A 17,897-nucleotide genomic window follows, 5' to 3' on the forward strand; every position below is an offset into this window, starting at 1 on the left:
TAAGATGTAATTAATGATCATTTTGTCTTGGAATAACTGATTTAGAGAATCACTAGATATTTTTGAAGTTACTGGCTTTGGTTTTACAGACTGTCATCCTAAATATGAATGATGATGGAGAAAAGAACCAAAAATATTGCCTTTGTTCAGAAATGTTTAGAAGTCTCTTCTCGAAACCCAAAGCATCTGAAGTCAGAAAGTCGTGACAGCAGCAAGGATATTTTTTTGCTTCACTTGTAAATAATTTGGGCCCCTCTTTGTGGGAGAAGTGAAAAGAGCAAATTGGGAAAAAGACATTTAAAGCCTGTCTGTTCAGTGGTTCTGTACTATTGATACTGAGAAAATACTGGATACTTTGTACCAACACAGTTCTTTGATCCTTTTGAAATCATACCTAATTTTCTTTTCAGAGAGGCTTGTTCCTGGCAAGTGTTTTGCTCGCCTTTGCAGGATTTTAAGTTGGTTAGTTAATTTATAATTCTTATATGCTGAGAGCAATCTTAATTCCCTTTGGTACTTCAATTAAAATTTAAGCAGAAGTAAGGGAATGGCTCTAACACAGCAAGAATTTTGAAGCTGACAGCTGCTTCAGCAAACCTGAATGCCCTTCCCCTTCCTCACAAAGGTCAAATGCTTCTCTGCTGTAGCTGAAGTGAAATGATTTAAGCAATGACGAAGGCAGCTTGAAGATACCTTTGTTGCTGTAGATTTACATGTGACAGTTTGAATTGATTTTGGTTTTGTCATCTATCACTATTATCTCAAAAATTTCAATGCAAAGACTTCTGCATATACCAGTAAAAACAAAGAATTGCTGAAATGTATGAGGGCTGAGAAGTGATAAGAGCTGGAAGTACGGGAAATATTTTCCTTGGACATGCCTCCAAACTAGAAGTTGGAAAGAAAACCTGAGTCACTGTGAGAGTAAAAATACTACAGCACTTCTCTCCCCAGTCTCATTCACTCAGGCATATTCTTACTCCCCCATTAAATCCAAAAATTTGAATGCAAAGTCATGAAATGGAATTCTGGTTATTCACATGAAGTCTTAGTTCCATGCCTTTAATTCTCAATGGGAATGGTGAATTTCAGGTATCTATTATGCTCACAGGCATAGGAACAGAGGCATTCTGTTTGTCTTCAGACAGTATGTGTCAGCTTTATTTCAATACATGTAGAGTTTGGTGTGCAAATCAGTGTCTTATGGAGGTTTATTTTCACAGAGAGGTCTTACTTGATCTCAGCCTGTCTAGAACTGTCATTTTCATTTCAAGCTGCCTGTCTATCTTAACCACTCTGCTCTACATTGTTGATAATTAGCTTTTCCTGGGGTTTTGCTTCATCCATGTTATTTTATTATAAAATGTTGCAGATAGAATTTCAAAATCATTTTAGATGACAATAGAATCACAGAATGGCCTGGTTTGAAAAGGACTTCAAAGATCATCTGGTTTCAACCTTCCTGCTATGTGCAGGGTTACCAACCACTAGACCAGGCTGCCCAGAGCCACATCCAGCCTGGCCTTGAATGCCTCCAGGGATGGGACATCCACAACCTCCTTGGGCAACCTGTTCCAGTGCTTCACCACCCTCTGAGTGAAAAACTTCTTCCTAATATCTAACCTAAGCGTCCCCTGTCTCAGTTTAAAACCATTCCCCCTTGTCCTATCACTATCCACCCTTGTAAACTCATTCCCCCTCCTGTTCATACTCTCCCTTCAAGTACTGGATGATGGCCTTGAACAGCAGACCTAATAGGTAAGACAAAAGGGTAGGATTAACAATAGTAGAATACCATTCAGAAACTGAACACAGAAGTGGTATTATCTTTGCTAGACCTGTGGCTCTGTGGTCCCAGATTATCTCCCATACTTATTTCTGAATGATCTGAGCATCTGATCATCTTGTCTTGAGAGAGCTGTATATCCACTGGGCTGTATTAAAGGGAGAGTTGTTAGGAATGGTAATTTGGGTGTCTGTGAAACAGCAAAAGCAGAACATTTTCAGCGGTGTGCGTATTATAAAGCATGAGGCACCACATGCAACAGCTCCCTGAATTGGCCAACCTGTCGAGAGGGTGACTGACAATGTGTTATCTTTTCCCTACAGTATGGGATAAAGAAGAAGGAGGAAAAAGAAGCAGAGGCCCAGGCTGCACTGGAAGCTAATGCTGAAGGAAGCCTGACTCGTCCAAAGAAGGCTATTCCTCCTGGCTGTGGGGAGGAGGAGGAGGAGGAAGAAGAGAGCATTCTAGACACAGTCATCAAATACCTACCAGGTCCCCTGCAGGACATGTTCAAGAAGTAATAACTGCAGACTGCTAGATGGGCATAAACAGTACTGCAAAGGATTTCTCTTTTGCCCAATGGGGATTTACAATCTTGCCATCCATCACGCACCTCTGCCCTCTAATGCTCACTAGGAGTCCTTTTGCTTCCCATTCCCCACTGCCTCTTCCCTTTGCCTCTACCCCAAGAGTCATCAGTCCTTTTTTTTTGTACATAGTCACATCCAGTAGATGCCTCTGAATGGATGTAAAGATTAAAAAGCTGCAGACTACACAACTTTTATTATAAGCCATAGTACTATGTATGTTAAATAAGGCAACTGTACATTAAGCATAGAAAAGGAACAACCTCACATGCATTTTGACCCAAAGCGGGAAGAAGTGTTCACTAAGTGTGAACAGTATCCTTTTGAGTTTTCTTTAATTATTATTATTATTACTGATAATAATTATTAGTTATTTTTATTAAAGTTCTTGTTGATTGGGTCACACTAGCCATTTGTTGTTGAGCACATCTACCCTTGGAAGGAATATCTCAGTTCTCCCATGGAAGCAGAGCTTTTCAGTTTTAATTCCATCACTGGCATAAATAAAAAATCGTTTGGAAGCTAAATCATGCATGACTTACACAGCTGACATCACTCAGAACTATAGAAGAAGTGAGTCATCTGCCCTCAGATGCTGATAGAAGTTAAATGCCTCAGAATCTAAGCAGGAGTCATGTCACTTTGGGAATTAGCCATACACTTAGCTTGAAAGAGCAGATTTGGTCTGACAGGTGCCATGCAGAGAGCCAGAACTACAGTAGGTTGTGTGGTACCGTTACTGGACCTCTCCACTCCCTGGAAGTCAGTGACCAAGAATGTTGGCCTCTCTGATTAACTAAAATTCCTCTTTCTGCCCAGTGCCATATTTGACGATGTCATTCCCAGCAGTGCTTGCAGCATAGGCATTTGATCTCCAGTATATTGTTACTGCTGTGTTCTACCCATCCTTCAATGCAGTTGGGGGAGAAAGTGAAAGTTAGACACGGCACTGGAGAGCTAGAAATTCTAAGTTTCCTATGTCTCATACTAAGTTTCTCTGTTGCCTTGAAGAGGTACTTTAGTTTTCTGATTCATCTCCTTCAGTTGTTAAATTGAGCTTTTAGTCTACACCCACTGTAAAAGGATGTAGTAAGGATGGATTGCACAATTATTTCCCAGTCATCTGCAGGAGTTAATTAATATTATTGCAGTATGTAGTAGCTGTTGATTCTATTAAAGTATGAAAAAATCTCTCAACATCATCTTTAATACCTTAGCCAGACATAGGTACAGTTTTTTTTCCAGTACAGCACAGTAAGCATTGAGTAACTAAATAAGAAAAGCCAGATTCTTCTGGAGATGTTGACTTGCTAGTACACACACTCTAAACAGATTTATTTTGAACACAATCCCTTGCTAAGTTTTCTGGACTGCCATCTGAAAAGCTGATCATAAAATTTTTGTATTTGGCAACATCACTGTAGTAGCTTCTGTAAGAGCACCACACCACCTCAGTCTCACAATCTTGTAGGATAATCACAGAATCATGGAATCATAGAATATCCCATGTTGGAAGGGACCCATAAGGATCATCGAGTTCAACTCCTGTTCCACTAGTATCCCAGGTTTTTCTAACACTTAAACAGGTTCACTTAATTCAATAACATGGTATTTCTTTTTAGAAAAGGTAATTTCCTTTCCTTTAAGGGTGAATCTTGGCCTCCCCATCAGTTTTTCAAAGCCCATATTAAGTGGTAGAAATCTACTGATTAAGAAAGGTGGAGGACCAGAATGCATCACATACAGTGGAAAGATACCATCTCCACATAATCAGGATTTGCCTCACAGAAGTAGTACTGTTTGTCCCTATCATGGAAACAGTAGCAACAACAACAGAAAGGAAAACAATCTGAGATATTTAATTAGGTACATAAAATTAAGCATTTTACTCTAATGGAACTTATTTTGATTCACTTGTTCAGTATAACTGACCTTAGGCAAATATTCCTGTACTTTTCTGGATACAGAATTTAAAAAACTATTTGTCATCCTTTCAAGTAAGTATAAGCATCATAGTTAAGTCTCACTGCCTAAACTAATGTGAATTCTGTGCTTTTTAGCAGCATCTCATACGGTAGGAAAAGAATATTGTGAAAGAAAATAAATATATTCATTTTTTCCTACTTACCCAATTATTATTCAGGTATATAAGCAGTCCTTGATATACCAACAGTCCAGCTGATACACCTTGAAGTTAGTCTTCCCACCTAACTTCAGTGGCAAGTTTCTACTAAATCTAGGGTGGAAGATGAGGATGTTTAACTGATCTACAAGTCAAAACCAGCTGATAAAAAGGCAACTTGTTTTGGGTTGGATCTACAAACAAGACACGTTCATTCTAGTGCAAACTGCTGTGAGTTTTGCAAGGGAAGAAGAAGGTAGGTTTTACTCTTTCAGATAGCATCAGTGCTTTTCTGCCCTTTCATTTAGAGTGAGATGATTGTGTCCCACTAAGACTTCAATGACCCAGAACACTCTTTAACTGTGTATCAATGCTTGGGTAGTGCTGAGCAACATACCATTTTCTAGGGAGAGTGTCCTACTCACTCCATGCAAATTCAGCAACTACTGAAGTAGTAAAGCTTGTTTAAGTAAATTAAGTAAAGCTTATCTAAGTACATCTCAAAGGACTGAAAACTCTCCTGTCACAAAGGCAGCCGCTTTTTCTGATGCTCTGAGAGAGAATTAGATCCAACACCCCTGAAAGGTAAAAGGTAGAGAGCTTGGTTCTTTGCTCCAGCCATTCATTGACAGTGAAATCTACTGACACACTAGCATCATATCTTCTGAAACACTCTGACTGATATGAGTGGTTGGTCTATGCGTTTAGTCGAACCAGCACAAAAGTTCCCGTGCTAAAGGAGACATATTCATTCATTTATATTCTCCCCTGGTCTTGTCTTGGAGGAGTCTACAAACAAACAAGAGGATGAACTCAAACTGCTTTTCTTTGGATTTCTCTAAGGTTTGCTTGTTGACCTATCCCTAGCCCCCATCACAGACTCATTTCCTCATCCAGTCAAATACTGTCCATGGGACAGAAGCAAGGTTTGCTGCATGCTGTCCCCTCTGTTGGACAATATTGCCAATTGTTTGTTGTTTTTCAGTCTCCCTGGCACCTTGATGGGTACACTTGTGTGTGGAAGAGGAAACAACAGAGTATTAGGAGAGAGAACAGAAGGATATTTGGTATAATTTTTCCTAATTGTGCCTCAACAGCTGTACCATTGACTGGTCTAAGTCAGGATCTTGTGTGGCCTACGCTCTAATGTCATAAGCAGGTAGTACTGTCCCCATCCTCAAAGTATTAAAAAAATTACTTTGTTTTGTGAGCAGAGCCACTGAATGGTATGTACATCTAGATCCAAACTCTGAAAAATGCTGTGGGAACACTGTGTGGAGTTTATTACAAGCTAGGCTCACAGAGCAGGAGCAAAAGGGGAAGTAGTTTATTGAATAATACTTGCTGTGCATTTTTCACTGTGGGAGCTTTCCAGCCCAGCCATGTCATCACTTCTGTACCTCAGCTCTCCCAGCCCACGGTAGACCTTACTCCATGGACAGTGGAGTTCAGCCAGTTGTGAGCTGACAGATATGAATTTTCCTTTTAATTTTCAATTTCTTTCAATAAAGAAACATGACAGAAGACCTATCACAGGTACTGGGCAGATTTTTCTTGGTTTTGTCTCAGATAACCTTTTGCACCTTGCATGAGTTCTGGGCCTCTCCCTAAGTCATTCCTTCATCTCCAAAGTGCCTAAGCCACTCTGAACAGACTCGAAAGCAGGCACTCCCCGATCCCTTGTGACCATTCTTTCCCCTTCCCACCCTGCACTACCAACATGGTGCACAACACCTTTGGCTGATGTATAGGTGTGAGAAGCACGGTCTCAGACACTGTCCCCTTCAGCACACAAGTAGGCATTGAAGCACTTGAACAAGACCAAAGATAAGTATGGTTCATTGTTTGGATTCTGATTTTCTCTTTGCATTCCATGCCATTGTTTCATTTGTGTTGCTAGTCTGTTCAATCTCAGGTAAATGAGGTCTTTTTTTTCTTTTCTTTCCTTTCACCCCTCCCTCCCCCCCCCCCCCCATTTATTTATTTATTTGTTTATTTGTGTGTTTGTTTATGGTTATTGGTTTCAGGTGGCAGGTGTGGATTAGTTTTGATTTACACAGAAAGGTTGGTGGCTAGACACTGCAGCCATTTTCCTTTGCAGCTCCAAGACCTTTCTGGCTGTCAACAAAATTCAAAGGGCCTCCACCTTCTGGAGGACAAATGAGTTTGCCACTGACCTTTGCAAACTCATACCTATCTTTAGAGAAAGCCATATGAAATCAGACTGCAATATTAATTATGAATGATACTTGTGTTTAAAATAAATAAAATGAGGTACAAATCATGTGCGAGATCACTCTGGAGTTCCTCAGTCTATGTTTCTAGTACCATATGTTGGCTTATGTCCCTCCTAGCCCCTTTCCTTCGTCAAGAAACACCATACCAATGCTGCTTAGTACATCTTTTGCCAAGCTTATTGTGCTAGAATAAGCGTTGTTAGAAATCAGCTGTTGTGACCTCAAAGTAATGTCTTATGTATCTGAAACTTGTCTGTATTCAATCTGAATATGTTATCAAGATACTGTTTCTTCATGTGCTGAGTTAGTAAAATGTTTCAATACTGACATTAAATATTGCTTGTTTTCTCTCTCTGTTCTCCACCGTTGCTCACACACATGCACAGAGCAAAACTCAGTCTAACAGTGCATTTTCTAGTAGAAATGCTTCCCAGCATTCTTCAAGATGCATGCAGTACTCTCCAAGCAGCCAGAAGATTATTTAAAGTAGAAACTTTGTGAATGTAAATTTTATTTGTTATTTGCCTGCTACTTTTTCCTGCATGATGTAGGTAAATAGTGTGATGTTCTTTTAAAATGGAATCACAGACAATAAAAAAAAAAAAAAAGATTTCATACATTTTTGCAATGCTTTCCTATAGAATTCCTACACTGGGAAATGAAAGTAATGCTGTTTCAGGTTTCAGGTAGAATGGAAACATATCCGTTGAGAAACATGGACATTCTATGATTATTTTAATACCAATAAGAGCTGGCATATAGAGATGATTACCCTAAATTTTAGATAAGTTTTGCTATTAGAAATTAGTTTCCTTTAGGAGGAACAGAACAGAACACCATTCCTTGGAAAAAACTACAGGCATCTAACAATGTGCAAACATATGTAAATCTTAAAAGCAAAAGAGTAAAAAGCTGATTTGCAATGATATCAGGTTTATTACTGGATCCAGAACATATGATACACATAAAACTCACAGAGTGACAAACTGAACACAGCTGGTCCTCATTTTACTTCCTCAGAGATGAGTCAGAAGTAGAGATGTTGAGCATAAAAGCATTGCATCATCGTGGAAAAAGAAAGTGAAATAAACATCTCATGTAAGAAATATTGATACTCTTTCCCCTGGGAAAACTCTCCTTTGAAACCACTGCACATATTCTTATTTTTATTTTATTTTATTTTATTTTATTTTATTTTATTTTATCTTATTTTATTTTTCATCAGGAAAAGCAGCCACAAGGCTGTTTTACAGAGCACCAACCTATATTATTTACATCCCGTAATACCTACCCAGACTTTGAGCCTGGCACTGCTATAATGAGTACACACCAATGTCACTGCCACCTGTGTGCTCAGGGACAGGTTTTTCATTTGCTCTAAGCTCAATTCATGAGCTGTGTTAGAAGAAAATAGCAAGGGAAGAAGGTACTTTCCAATGACTCCCCTATGAAGCAGTGAACTCAACGGAGTCAGAATAACCATATCACACCAGTGTGTTATGGGAAAGGATTTGGATGCCAAAGAAGAAAAGCAGGTGATTCTGACAGGCTTCATTCTGTAATAGTGGTGAATTATTTCTGGAACCAGCTTCTACTTTATTATTAAAAATACAAAAAGATCAGTCCACTCTTTCCCGCTTTAAAAGTAGACTTTGTCAGGGAAAACTTTCTTGAGTGGAACGAGACAAAGAAATCAGCAGGCACATCATGAGTTCTTATAATTAAAAAAAAAATACTTCAGTTATGAAGGTGTCATGCATGACCCCTGCATTAGGTATCATTGCATTTTGGGATGCAATGATCAGCCTTCTTACAAACTCCCAACATTCACAACAATAGAGACACAGACCACATGCTTCGGGAAGATACTCAACTACTAAAGGAAAAGCTGAGTGCAGTAATCCCCACCATAGGTCATCTTAAGTCCATTGTACAGCTTCATTTCATGAAGTACCACAGCCAATCTAGGCCTCATGATGATCTCTTCGAAACTGGGACTTGAATGAAGGTTACTGGACAATACCAGTGTGTTTTACCTACTGGCATCCCAGGAGGTTTGTGGCTATTACAATGAGTTAAAGCAAGCCAGTTAAAAATTCTCAACCAAGACTTTTAATACTCTCCCTCCAAACACTTCCTCCTCTCTTTGGGTGAAAAAGTGCTACAATTGCATTGAGTGCAATACTTGTTCAAGATAGCTCTGCTACACCCCGTCTTTAGCGATTTTACTGATGGTTTGAGATACGTGGTGAAACCATAACTAAGACATACAAATATCTGGAGTATAAAATGTCAAATATCCATGCTTTCTTGAGCCTTCAGAATTTAAAGGGGAACAGAATTCTGTTTGGTCTGTGGGATTGCAATTTTTTTTCTAGATTTTTTGGGTGATGAAAAATGTATTTCAGTTTATTTCATTTTTAGTCAAAAATTATTTTTAAATTTACATGAAATGGAACAAAATCTTTCAACCTTTTCAACTAGCGATTCCAGTATGAGTCAAAACAAAGCAAAGGCCAGGTTGCATTGGAAGGAAGAATATGTCCTGATATGGAACTGAGGTAGAAAACGTTGTGTTTATTTTAATTTCCACTTGACCAGCACTGAAAATAACCACAGTATATGTGCAGTCACAGTACATCAAACAAGATGTCTGAAGCTCACAAAAGACTGCTATGGGACTCTTTATTAATCTGATTTCTTAGACAGATTATCTGTGAATTTTCTGCATGGAAGGACCCAATACCTAGCATCTGGGTTTTTAACTGTTGAAAATGAGACACCTTTCCAAGTTTCTCTATCTTATCAGCAGCTGAACAGACGCTCATCAGATATTCACTCCTCAGCCACAAAGAACACCCCTTTTTTTGTGTGTGTGTGTGTGTATGTGTGTGTGTGTGTGTGTGTGTGTGTGTGTGGAGATCATTTCAGGTGAATGTATTTATAAATGAATAGATTAATGGAGATTATCTCTCTGAAAAATATCTCAGTGATGAAATGCAGAGAATCAGCTACTTTTATTTTTTTCCTAAGTCGTAAGTAAAGACATTCTAACATGTCTATTACTAACTGTTTGTGGACAGTCAGGTTACAGACTGAGAGCCATTATATAGATGACTGAATGAACAACTAGATTTTACAGTACTAAATGAGGATGAGACACAAAGAGTGTGGAGATTTTTCATATAATATTACAGAATATTGTCAGAAAGCTCTTAATGATCTCTTGTTTTTCCCTGTAAGACAGATTCTTCATCCTCTATGGTACTGCAGCCATTTTTAGTGAGAAGATGAGCCAGACAAGCTTAACAGACTGACAAAGAGAAGGAAAATAAAACGTCCACTACTCAGTTAAAATCATGGACTGGCAGATGGTGATTGCTCATGATTTTTTTTTTTTAGGTCAGCTCAGCACAGCACTGCTCTACATTCAAGGGAAGAGAAATGAGAACAGAACATTTTAATGGAAATTTCCTAGGCAGGGGATACAAGTTCTCTCATTCACTGAGGTTGTGAGGAATAGCTCACAACCACAGGAACACTACAATCGTGCACAAGAGCAGGCTGTGGAGAGCCAACCTCATGCAAATAACAAGGGAGAACACTGTCTGGTTATTATTTTCCCATTCACTTACCCAAGAAATAGTCAGAGCTATAGAGCTCCTCATTTTCCCTCGAGGGTAAAGTAAGGATAATGAGGATAATGATATTGATGCCTTTTTGAGACCTCCCAGTGAAAAGTACTGCAAAATTATGTGTGTTATTTACATCTGCAGCCTTCTCTGAGGACACCTGCAACCCACATCTCAACATTACCTAAGGAATGAATGGCAGACTGACTCTTGGAAATGAGGTGAAACAAATGAAAAAGGTGTGACTTAATAAAAAGTTATGACACCAACAAAAAATTAAAGCAGCCAAAGTGACAGTAAGATACCTAGGTTGGTTTGGTGTTCAGGTGGAAATGAATTTACCTAATGTAAATTCCACTGCATACTTACATAAGTAGAGCACATGGCGTGCCTCCTTAAAAAGCTAACTGTGCTTTCTAAGCAGCTTAGCAAGCAGAAGAGAAATGACCACTTCACTACAATTAAATGTTCAGGGAGGGTAAAACTGATCTGCTGATTATTTATTTATTTCTTTTTCCCCACATGAACTGACCTAAGCTTCTTCAAAACTAGAGTACAGAGTAGTCATCTTTTAACTTTGTGTTCCTTCTTGTTTCTCAGAGTCTGCAAGTGTTTTGTACTCCACAAGTCTCTTTTGCCCTCACTTCCTTTCTCAAATGCTGGGACAAGACATTCCTGCCTGATCAAGGCACCCTTCAGATGTCACATGGGTGTTCAACCAGCCCTCAGCAGGAACAGTACGTCAAAGATCTCACAATCAGATATTATTAAAGTCAAAAAGTTCTCTGAACTATTTAGTATTTTCTCTGCATTTTACTCATAGAATCATAGAATATCCTGAGTTGGAAGAGTCCACACGGATCATGGAGTCCAACCCCTGGTTCCACATAGCAATACTCAAAAGCCAAACCTTGTGTCTGAGAATGGTGTCCAGATGCTCCCTGAACTCCGGCACTCAGGGCTGTGCCCACTGCCCTGGGCAGCCTATTTCATGCCCATCCCCCTCTGGTGCAGACCATTTCCCTGACCCTCAGCTGCCCCTCCTGTCACTCTCAATTAAATGACCATAAGTCTCCATTTAAGATCTGATTCCCCATGTAAACCAGCAGGGCTACAGATTTACAGCAAACAATTGGACACACATTATAAAGAAGCAATATCCCAAGGTCTCAGATATGGCACTAGCTGATGTCAGGGAATGAATACTGCCCTACTAGTTGGGGCCTTCCTCCCAGCATATATTCCATGCCACAAGACTATTGTCCGGTCAGTGACCAAAAGGGACAAGAGACAGCACTGCTGTGAGAAAGTAAGTCATGGTGCTAAAACACACTTGCATTTGGATACCTGTAAAAAACTTCTTAAACCCTGTAGCTCTTGCCTTGGAATTCCCTGGTGTGGTCTTACCCAAAGGCAGAACCAAAATTTAATGTCTAAAATGAAAAGGTGCAAGAAAGAGCATAAATACACACAGTGATGTCGAAGAACATGACAGTATAGTCAGTCGCTGCTCAACAAGGCTAATGGATGCCAGTGAGGTGCTGGTAAATGATTCCTGCTCTGGAGAGGCAAGGCTGACTATGGACATAGTGGAAGTACTGATCAGAGATGAAGCATTCTGTTTATATTACTTTTGACAACTAAATTCTGCCAGAAAACCCACACGTCTTCCCTGCCCCCTGTGGAGACACAGTTCTAGGTCTGTCTGTTGACTACAAAGTAATGCATGGCTTTCTCTAAAGCATAGAGATTTACAGATTCCTTCTCAAACCTCTTTCTTAATCTGGATCATCAGAGGATGAAACATTTCCAGGTGAGAACATTATTTACCAGCTCCCATTTTGCACTGATTAGCTCTTATATCTCTATTACCACTTATATATCTTCTCTGCAATGACTCCACGAAAATCCCCTACACTGACTACAGGGTTCATCCTTTCCCTGACTCTTTGCTGTTATAGAACCATAGAATCGTTTAAGTTGGAGGTGAGACTTAAATGTCATCCAGTCCAACTCCCTTGAATTGAACAGGGATATCTACAGCTAGATCAGGTGCACAAAGCCCTGTCCATCCAAATCTTGAGTCTCTCCATGGATGGGGCATCCACCACCTCTCTGGGTAACCTGTTCCAGTGCCATTGCAGAGCAGTGACTCTCCCTCCCTGTGGAAAGATCAGAAGACTAGTAACTTCTTTATTTCCTTGCCGCTCGCCCCAGACTTCTCAGGCATGTTGAGCTTTTCCCCAAGTAAAGCTGACAGGAAATGGGTTAAATGCAGCGGAGAGGAAGGCTCTGCATGGCCTCCATTTGCAGCTTAGCAAGTTGGTGTCAACATGTACTGAGAGTCCATTCCAGCAACTTCACACTATATCTACTGAAATGCAAAAGCTCTGTGGCAGTAAGTAGAACCTTCAGACTTCACACCTTGCTTCCATACCTCCTTCCACGCTTCCCTTCCACAGCTCCTTCAGTGGTGCATCCTGATTCTTCTTCATTTGTTTATGTATGCATTTGGAGAGAATGTGAAAGCTTTGCCAACTCCAAGGTATCCATGAGCCAGGAAGATAGACTTGCTATCATTGCTCACAGATAATAGCAGCTGAGCTTGCACTGCACTTCCATACTGTTGCCAGGGGATTCCTTGTGCCTGGGGGCCTAGCACTTGCTTCCCCAAAGTGGCAGGATTAAGATGCTTATTTCTCAGCCAGGTTGGCTCCAGTTCTTTCCCAGGAGTGGGTGCCTCACCTACACTCATGCAGCATTTTTGAGTGCAGGCACTACAGAGTGTTCAGATAAGTAATGTAACAGCAGCATCTGTCAGCTTGAATTTGGAGATAATGCACAACAGCCTTTCCCTAGTGTTTTGTTGTTTGGCAGAGAATGTCTGGCTCTGTTCCACCGTAAGTCTCTGCAGGCATATAACACCATTCTGCTTCATTAATTGGTAGGGACTTAAGCTTACAACTATCACAGGCTGCCTCACTATCACCAAAAGACTTTGGCAGGTAACAGTGAAGATATTCCATTCATACTTCTTTGAGGAGGACCAAGAGCTGAGGAGGGAAAAACAAAAACAACTCTCTTATTCAGGAGGATTAATTATGCCTAAGCTTTCTATATTGTTGAGACACGGTTACGAAAGTGTGATGAAGAATGACAGATCAACAAGAAATTTACCCATATTAATGAGCCTACAGTTGGATTGGTTGTAAGGAAATTAATTTTAATTGATTCACCAAAGCATGATTATTCTTACCATTTTCCAATGGGTTCAAAAAGATACTGAACTGAAAAACCCTCCAATGCCTAGAATTTTTCTTTACCTAAACAAAAAATACATTACATACAAAGTCATGTCTTTGAGTTGAATGCATCTCTGAGCAGAACTGTGATCATGTGAACAGACATAATTTCAACACGGCTGTTACATTCTCACTCTCTTTGGTGAGCATTCCTTCAGTGGGGTTTAATTAAAACATCACATTTTCCCTTAAGGCCCTCCCTACTCTGGCCTCAGTAGGGGCTGAGCAATATCCTTATTGCTGAGCATTGAAGAAAGCTCTTCTCATCATGCCCTGCAATTGCAGCTGTCAGACTGTCCTGTCCAATTTCTGCAGGAGTGCATTTTGTTATCATTGGAGCAATTGCTATTCTCCAATACATATATATGCAAGCACACTACTTAGTCCTAGAAATACTGTTAGATGACAATATAATATAACAGGTCATACCTTTGGCTGACAAATAGCATGGTAGAAGACAGATCTGGAAAATCTCTATCTTCTCTAGGAGTGACAGTCTCTGGTTAGTGCTTAACTCCATACTGCGAACACAGAGCAGTTCCCTTGCAAGTGATGCCCATCATGCTAGACGTCTACATGAGCAGAACAGAAGTACTTGTGTGGGGATCAGCCTGTGTCTCAGAGGCTTCCCACCTTGCACGAAATCCCTGTGTTTAGGGAGATCCTGATTCTTGTAGACAACAGGTGCCATGTGACTATGGTGTGCCATTGTGCCGATTGGAAGCTGTAATCCTAACAAGCACGTGACTGACTAGCTGCTATCCTATGGTAGGAGGTTCATGGGAAGAATGAGTTACAAATGATAGCGTGGCCGGTCATGAAAATAAAGGGCCAGGCAGCACTGGGAGACTAATAGTTTTGCAGGCTGACTGCAAAGTACAATTCACCTTCCAAGGTGCAGTGAACATACTCCCTCTGTTCCCTATCGATATGCCACAGGATGAGCTTTTGTGAAAGAATAAGGAAGAGGATGACTGGCCATGGCATATCACTGAGACACACACCTACATAGGGGGAATTTTCTCACTAGCTCCCAACTCCTAATCTCCCACCGTGGTCAGCCTTGCTGCAGAAATGTCTTTTTAGAAAGGAAATACACTACTAAATGCCTCCATGAATCGCTACATTCAGACTGGTCCCTCTTTGGCACATGGTGTCCAAGAAAGCAGAGATATCAAACCTCTTCACACAGAATACAAAATATCTTCCAGAGGAATATGAGATGGGGCAGAGCAGAGGATGAGGATATTCAAGAGGACAGGGTTACTTCTATCATCAGAGTCACGCATGTTTTCTGCGGGCATATAATCCAGAGCTAAACAGTGAGAAATTCCAGCCTCAGCTAGCAACGCTTTCTTTACCAAGTCCCCAAAGGTGAGACCTGTCAACCCATTTTGTAATTACCCCTCATGTTTCTCATAAATTCAGGCTTAACTAAAAGCACAGGCTGCTTTCTAATAGCATCACATGTAAAACAGTAACAATTGAACAAATAGCCTCTTTTTCTTTTAACCTCTGCCTTAGATCTCTCAGACATAAAAGCCCCATGGTTAAGAGCCAGTGTTTGCTCACAGTGAGAGCTCTGGGCAATACGCAGCAGCCAAACCATTTCAACTCTGCTTTAAAAGAGTAATAAGTGAGCTCTCTCAAATTCTCTAATGCAACAGCCACTACCAAGCACTGATATTTTAATAGCAGTCACTACAGAAGAGTCCAGTGGGGGCACAATGTCCAAGGCAGGCTTTTTTTGAAGTGTGGCATTACAGCTCATCAGGACTAAAATAAACAATTATTTCTTAGGTTAGGCAAAAGCGAAGGGGGGGTGGGGGGTGTTGGAAATAGAAATCAACAAACCAAGTCTGCTTTTAATAATAATCACAGCTTTGTAGTTAAAATCCTATAGGCAAGTGTGGTTTTGTCACTGTCAAATGACTGCATGAAACTAACAACTATGGCTAATAGGAGCAGTGGAGGAACTAATCCTGCAGCAATAAGCACAGCCTTCAAAACCACCCTCCCCTACTTACAACCAGACTGCCTGAATGCTGGAGGCCCACTGAGAAGCTGCAGGTGACAGCAATTGTCAGAACTGGCTACAAGTAAGTTTGACCTACAAAAACTGCTCAGCCAGTCCAGAAAGCATATGGAGTTCCTGGAAAAAAAGACGCTGTTAGATGTGCAACTAGTTAAACACACTCAGATACACACAAACGCATACTCACAGTCTAATGCAAGACACAATATCCAAACCTGCAAAAAGCCCAGAAAGTTACCTTAAAAACGCTGTACTCCTGGCTAGCGAATGTTTCCTTTCACAGTAGTATACTTGAGATGAGAGCTTATTTTTCCAACATTTTCTTGGCTTTGAGACCTTGCTGGCAAAAGGCCTGGTTAGAATAAGGCAAAGATTCAGCATTTGTCTCTCACTTGACAGTAAAATTCTCCACATCACAGAATACTGCATGACTGTGACCTAAACAAAGTGGGTGAGCACCAAAGTGAAAGAGGAACAGAGCTCTTCGTCATGTCATGGGGAACTGACTCATTCCAGTGGTGTCAAATTGGATCCCAGAGGAATGCTGGAATGTCACTGGCTTGGAATGAAACAAGTAGATTGAATCACCAGACTGGAAGCCAGAGGAGATCTTCTGTGCCTCTTTTTGCTACCTTCCACCTGTAAGTTGAGTTCACAGCAGTGCTTTGTATAGAGCCAGCAGCAGAGGTTTCAGGTGATGCTCCCAGAACATAAATTGTAATACAGATGTGTATTTACATTACAGAAACAAACTGCCAAGACACAGGTGCACTTGACTTATAAATAACTTAAAACCAGTAGAAACTGGGTAGTTTAAATCCTATGGCAAGGATTAAAGATTCTTTTTGCAAGAAGGAAAAAAAAAACATCTGAAGACTCCAAGGATTTTTCCTTTTGCAAGAACTATCAGAAGGCGTTTGTTTATAGATTTTTGCCTTGTATCTGAATTTTACATTAACTATAAATGCAAAATAAATGAAGATTTCAAACTTTTAGAGCTAGTAAAATATTCAAAAGCATTCTTCCAGATCTAGAGAAATGTTCTTCTCTTATCTTTATGTTACATGCTGTAAGACGGAATTCGTTAAAAAAAGAGAAGAGAATGAAATTTAGGTCTTTAATCCATAGCACTAAGAACGTATGTGTTCAAAAGTAGTTTCACAGTCAGTGAAAAGATTTATTGTTAAATCTTAGTCAACGCTGCATTTTGACTATGTCGTGCATTAAAATATGGTGCATATAGAGAAATGATGATGCTCTTGAAATTTCTCTTACAATAAAAGAATAAACTGAAAGTTTTATACAGCTGAAGAGCAGCACAGCAAAGACAGGACCATGAGTTAATAGGCTGTGGTGTCTGGGGGAGTGGGAAAGCAGTAGTGAAAAAGTTGTTGAGTTCCTAGAGGTGCAGAATGCTTATAGATAGAAAATAACTTAGTAGCCCATTTCTGTTAAATTTTTGTACTAAATATTAAGAGTGTGAAATAATTTACAAATGTATGCACTTGGTATTAAGGTAAAATTATAGAAAACTGAAACCTCCTCCAAATTTTGTAATCCTTGGATACGTTCACTTTTCCAGCTTTTCTACACTTGACTCTATCAGATTTTCATTCTCCCTATGTAACACACTTAATGGAAGAATGTGGGAGAAGAGTACACTTTTCTGTGCCTCTCTGCAACAATTACCTGAACTAAAACTCAGTTTATGGAGTAATTGTTAGTCTGCCACTAATAAGTGCTTACTCCAAGTTAAAGAATTGTAATTGTTCATTACTTTGCAGAGCTTCCTTTCTGGAAGGAAATGTGGTGAAGGAGGCTTATTGAGATAGCAATCTGATGCATCCTACCTTGGTTGCACTACTCTAAGCTGTCCATTCCAGCACTTACAGCAGACACTCGGTCACTTCATCTCCTGCATCATCAGCTCTCAACAGTCTGACTTCTGGACCATTATGTGTTCTTGCTCTTCGGCCCTGCTTCCTCACAGATAAAGCCTGAAAGATTTCTAACAGTGCATTTTCTCTCTTTTGCTGGTCCACCTCTCCTCAAACCATAAATGGCTGAGAATGTAATTTTGCTTTGGAATGCTGGACTATGCTGCAACTTGTGGAAAAAAATAGTTTACCACCTTTGGAAGAAGAGGCAGGCAACTCAGGAAGAGTATGAGGATTTTGCTAGGATGTGCAGAGAGAA

The 17,897-nt window shown here is 40.1% G+C and overlaps 1 protein-coding gene and 1 long non-coding RNA gene across 3 annotated transcripts in view; one reads left to right on the forward strand and one right to left on the reverse strand.

Annotated features, from left to right (window-relative positions):
• The window catches only part of CPLX1 (complexin 1), a 103,637-nt gene extending 96,571 nt beyond the window's left edge, over positions 1–7,066 (forward strand). For both annotated transcript variants that reach the window (XM_046905843.1, XM_424869.8), the window contains exon 4: positions 2,110–7,066. In XM_046905843.1, coding sequence (XP_046761799.1) covers positions 2,110–2,307 — 198 coding nt within the window. In that variant the 3' untranslated portion in view covers positions 2,308–7,066. The remainder of the gene's footprint in view (positions 1–2,109) is intronic.
• LOC112530601 lies at positions 3,429–16,192 on the reverse strand. Its single transcript, XR_003072362.3, has 2 exons — positions 15,940–16,192; positions 3,429–13,417 (listed from the first exon to the last, which is right to left on the reverse strand). It is a non-coding gene; the product is annotated as an uncharacterized LOC112530601 (long non-coding RNA).
• Positions 16,193–17,897: the final 1,705 nt, after the last annotated feature.

Source organism: Gallus gallus, chromosome Z (assembly GCF_016699485.2).
Source record: "Gallus gallus isolate bGalGal1 chromosome Z, bGalGal1.mat.broiler.GRCg7b, whole genome shotgun sequence".
Classification (NCBI taxonomy): Eukaryota; Metazoa; Chordata; class Aves; order Galliformes; family Phasianidae; genus Gallus; species Gallus gallus.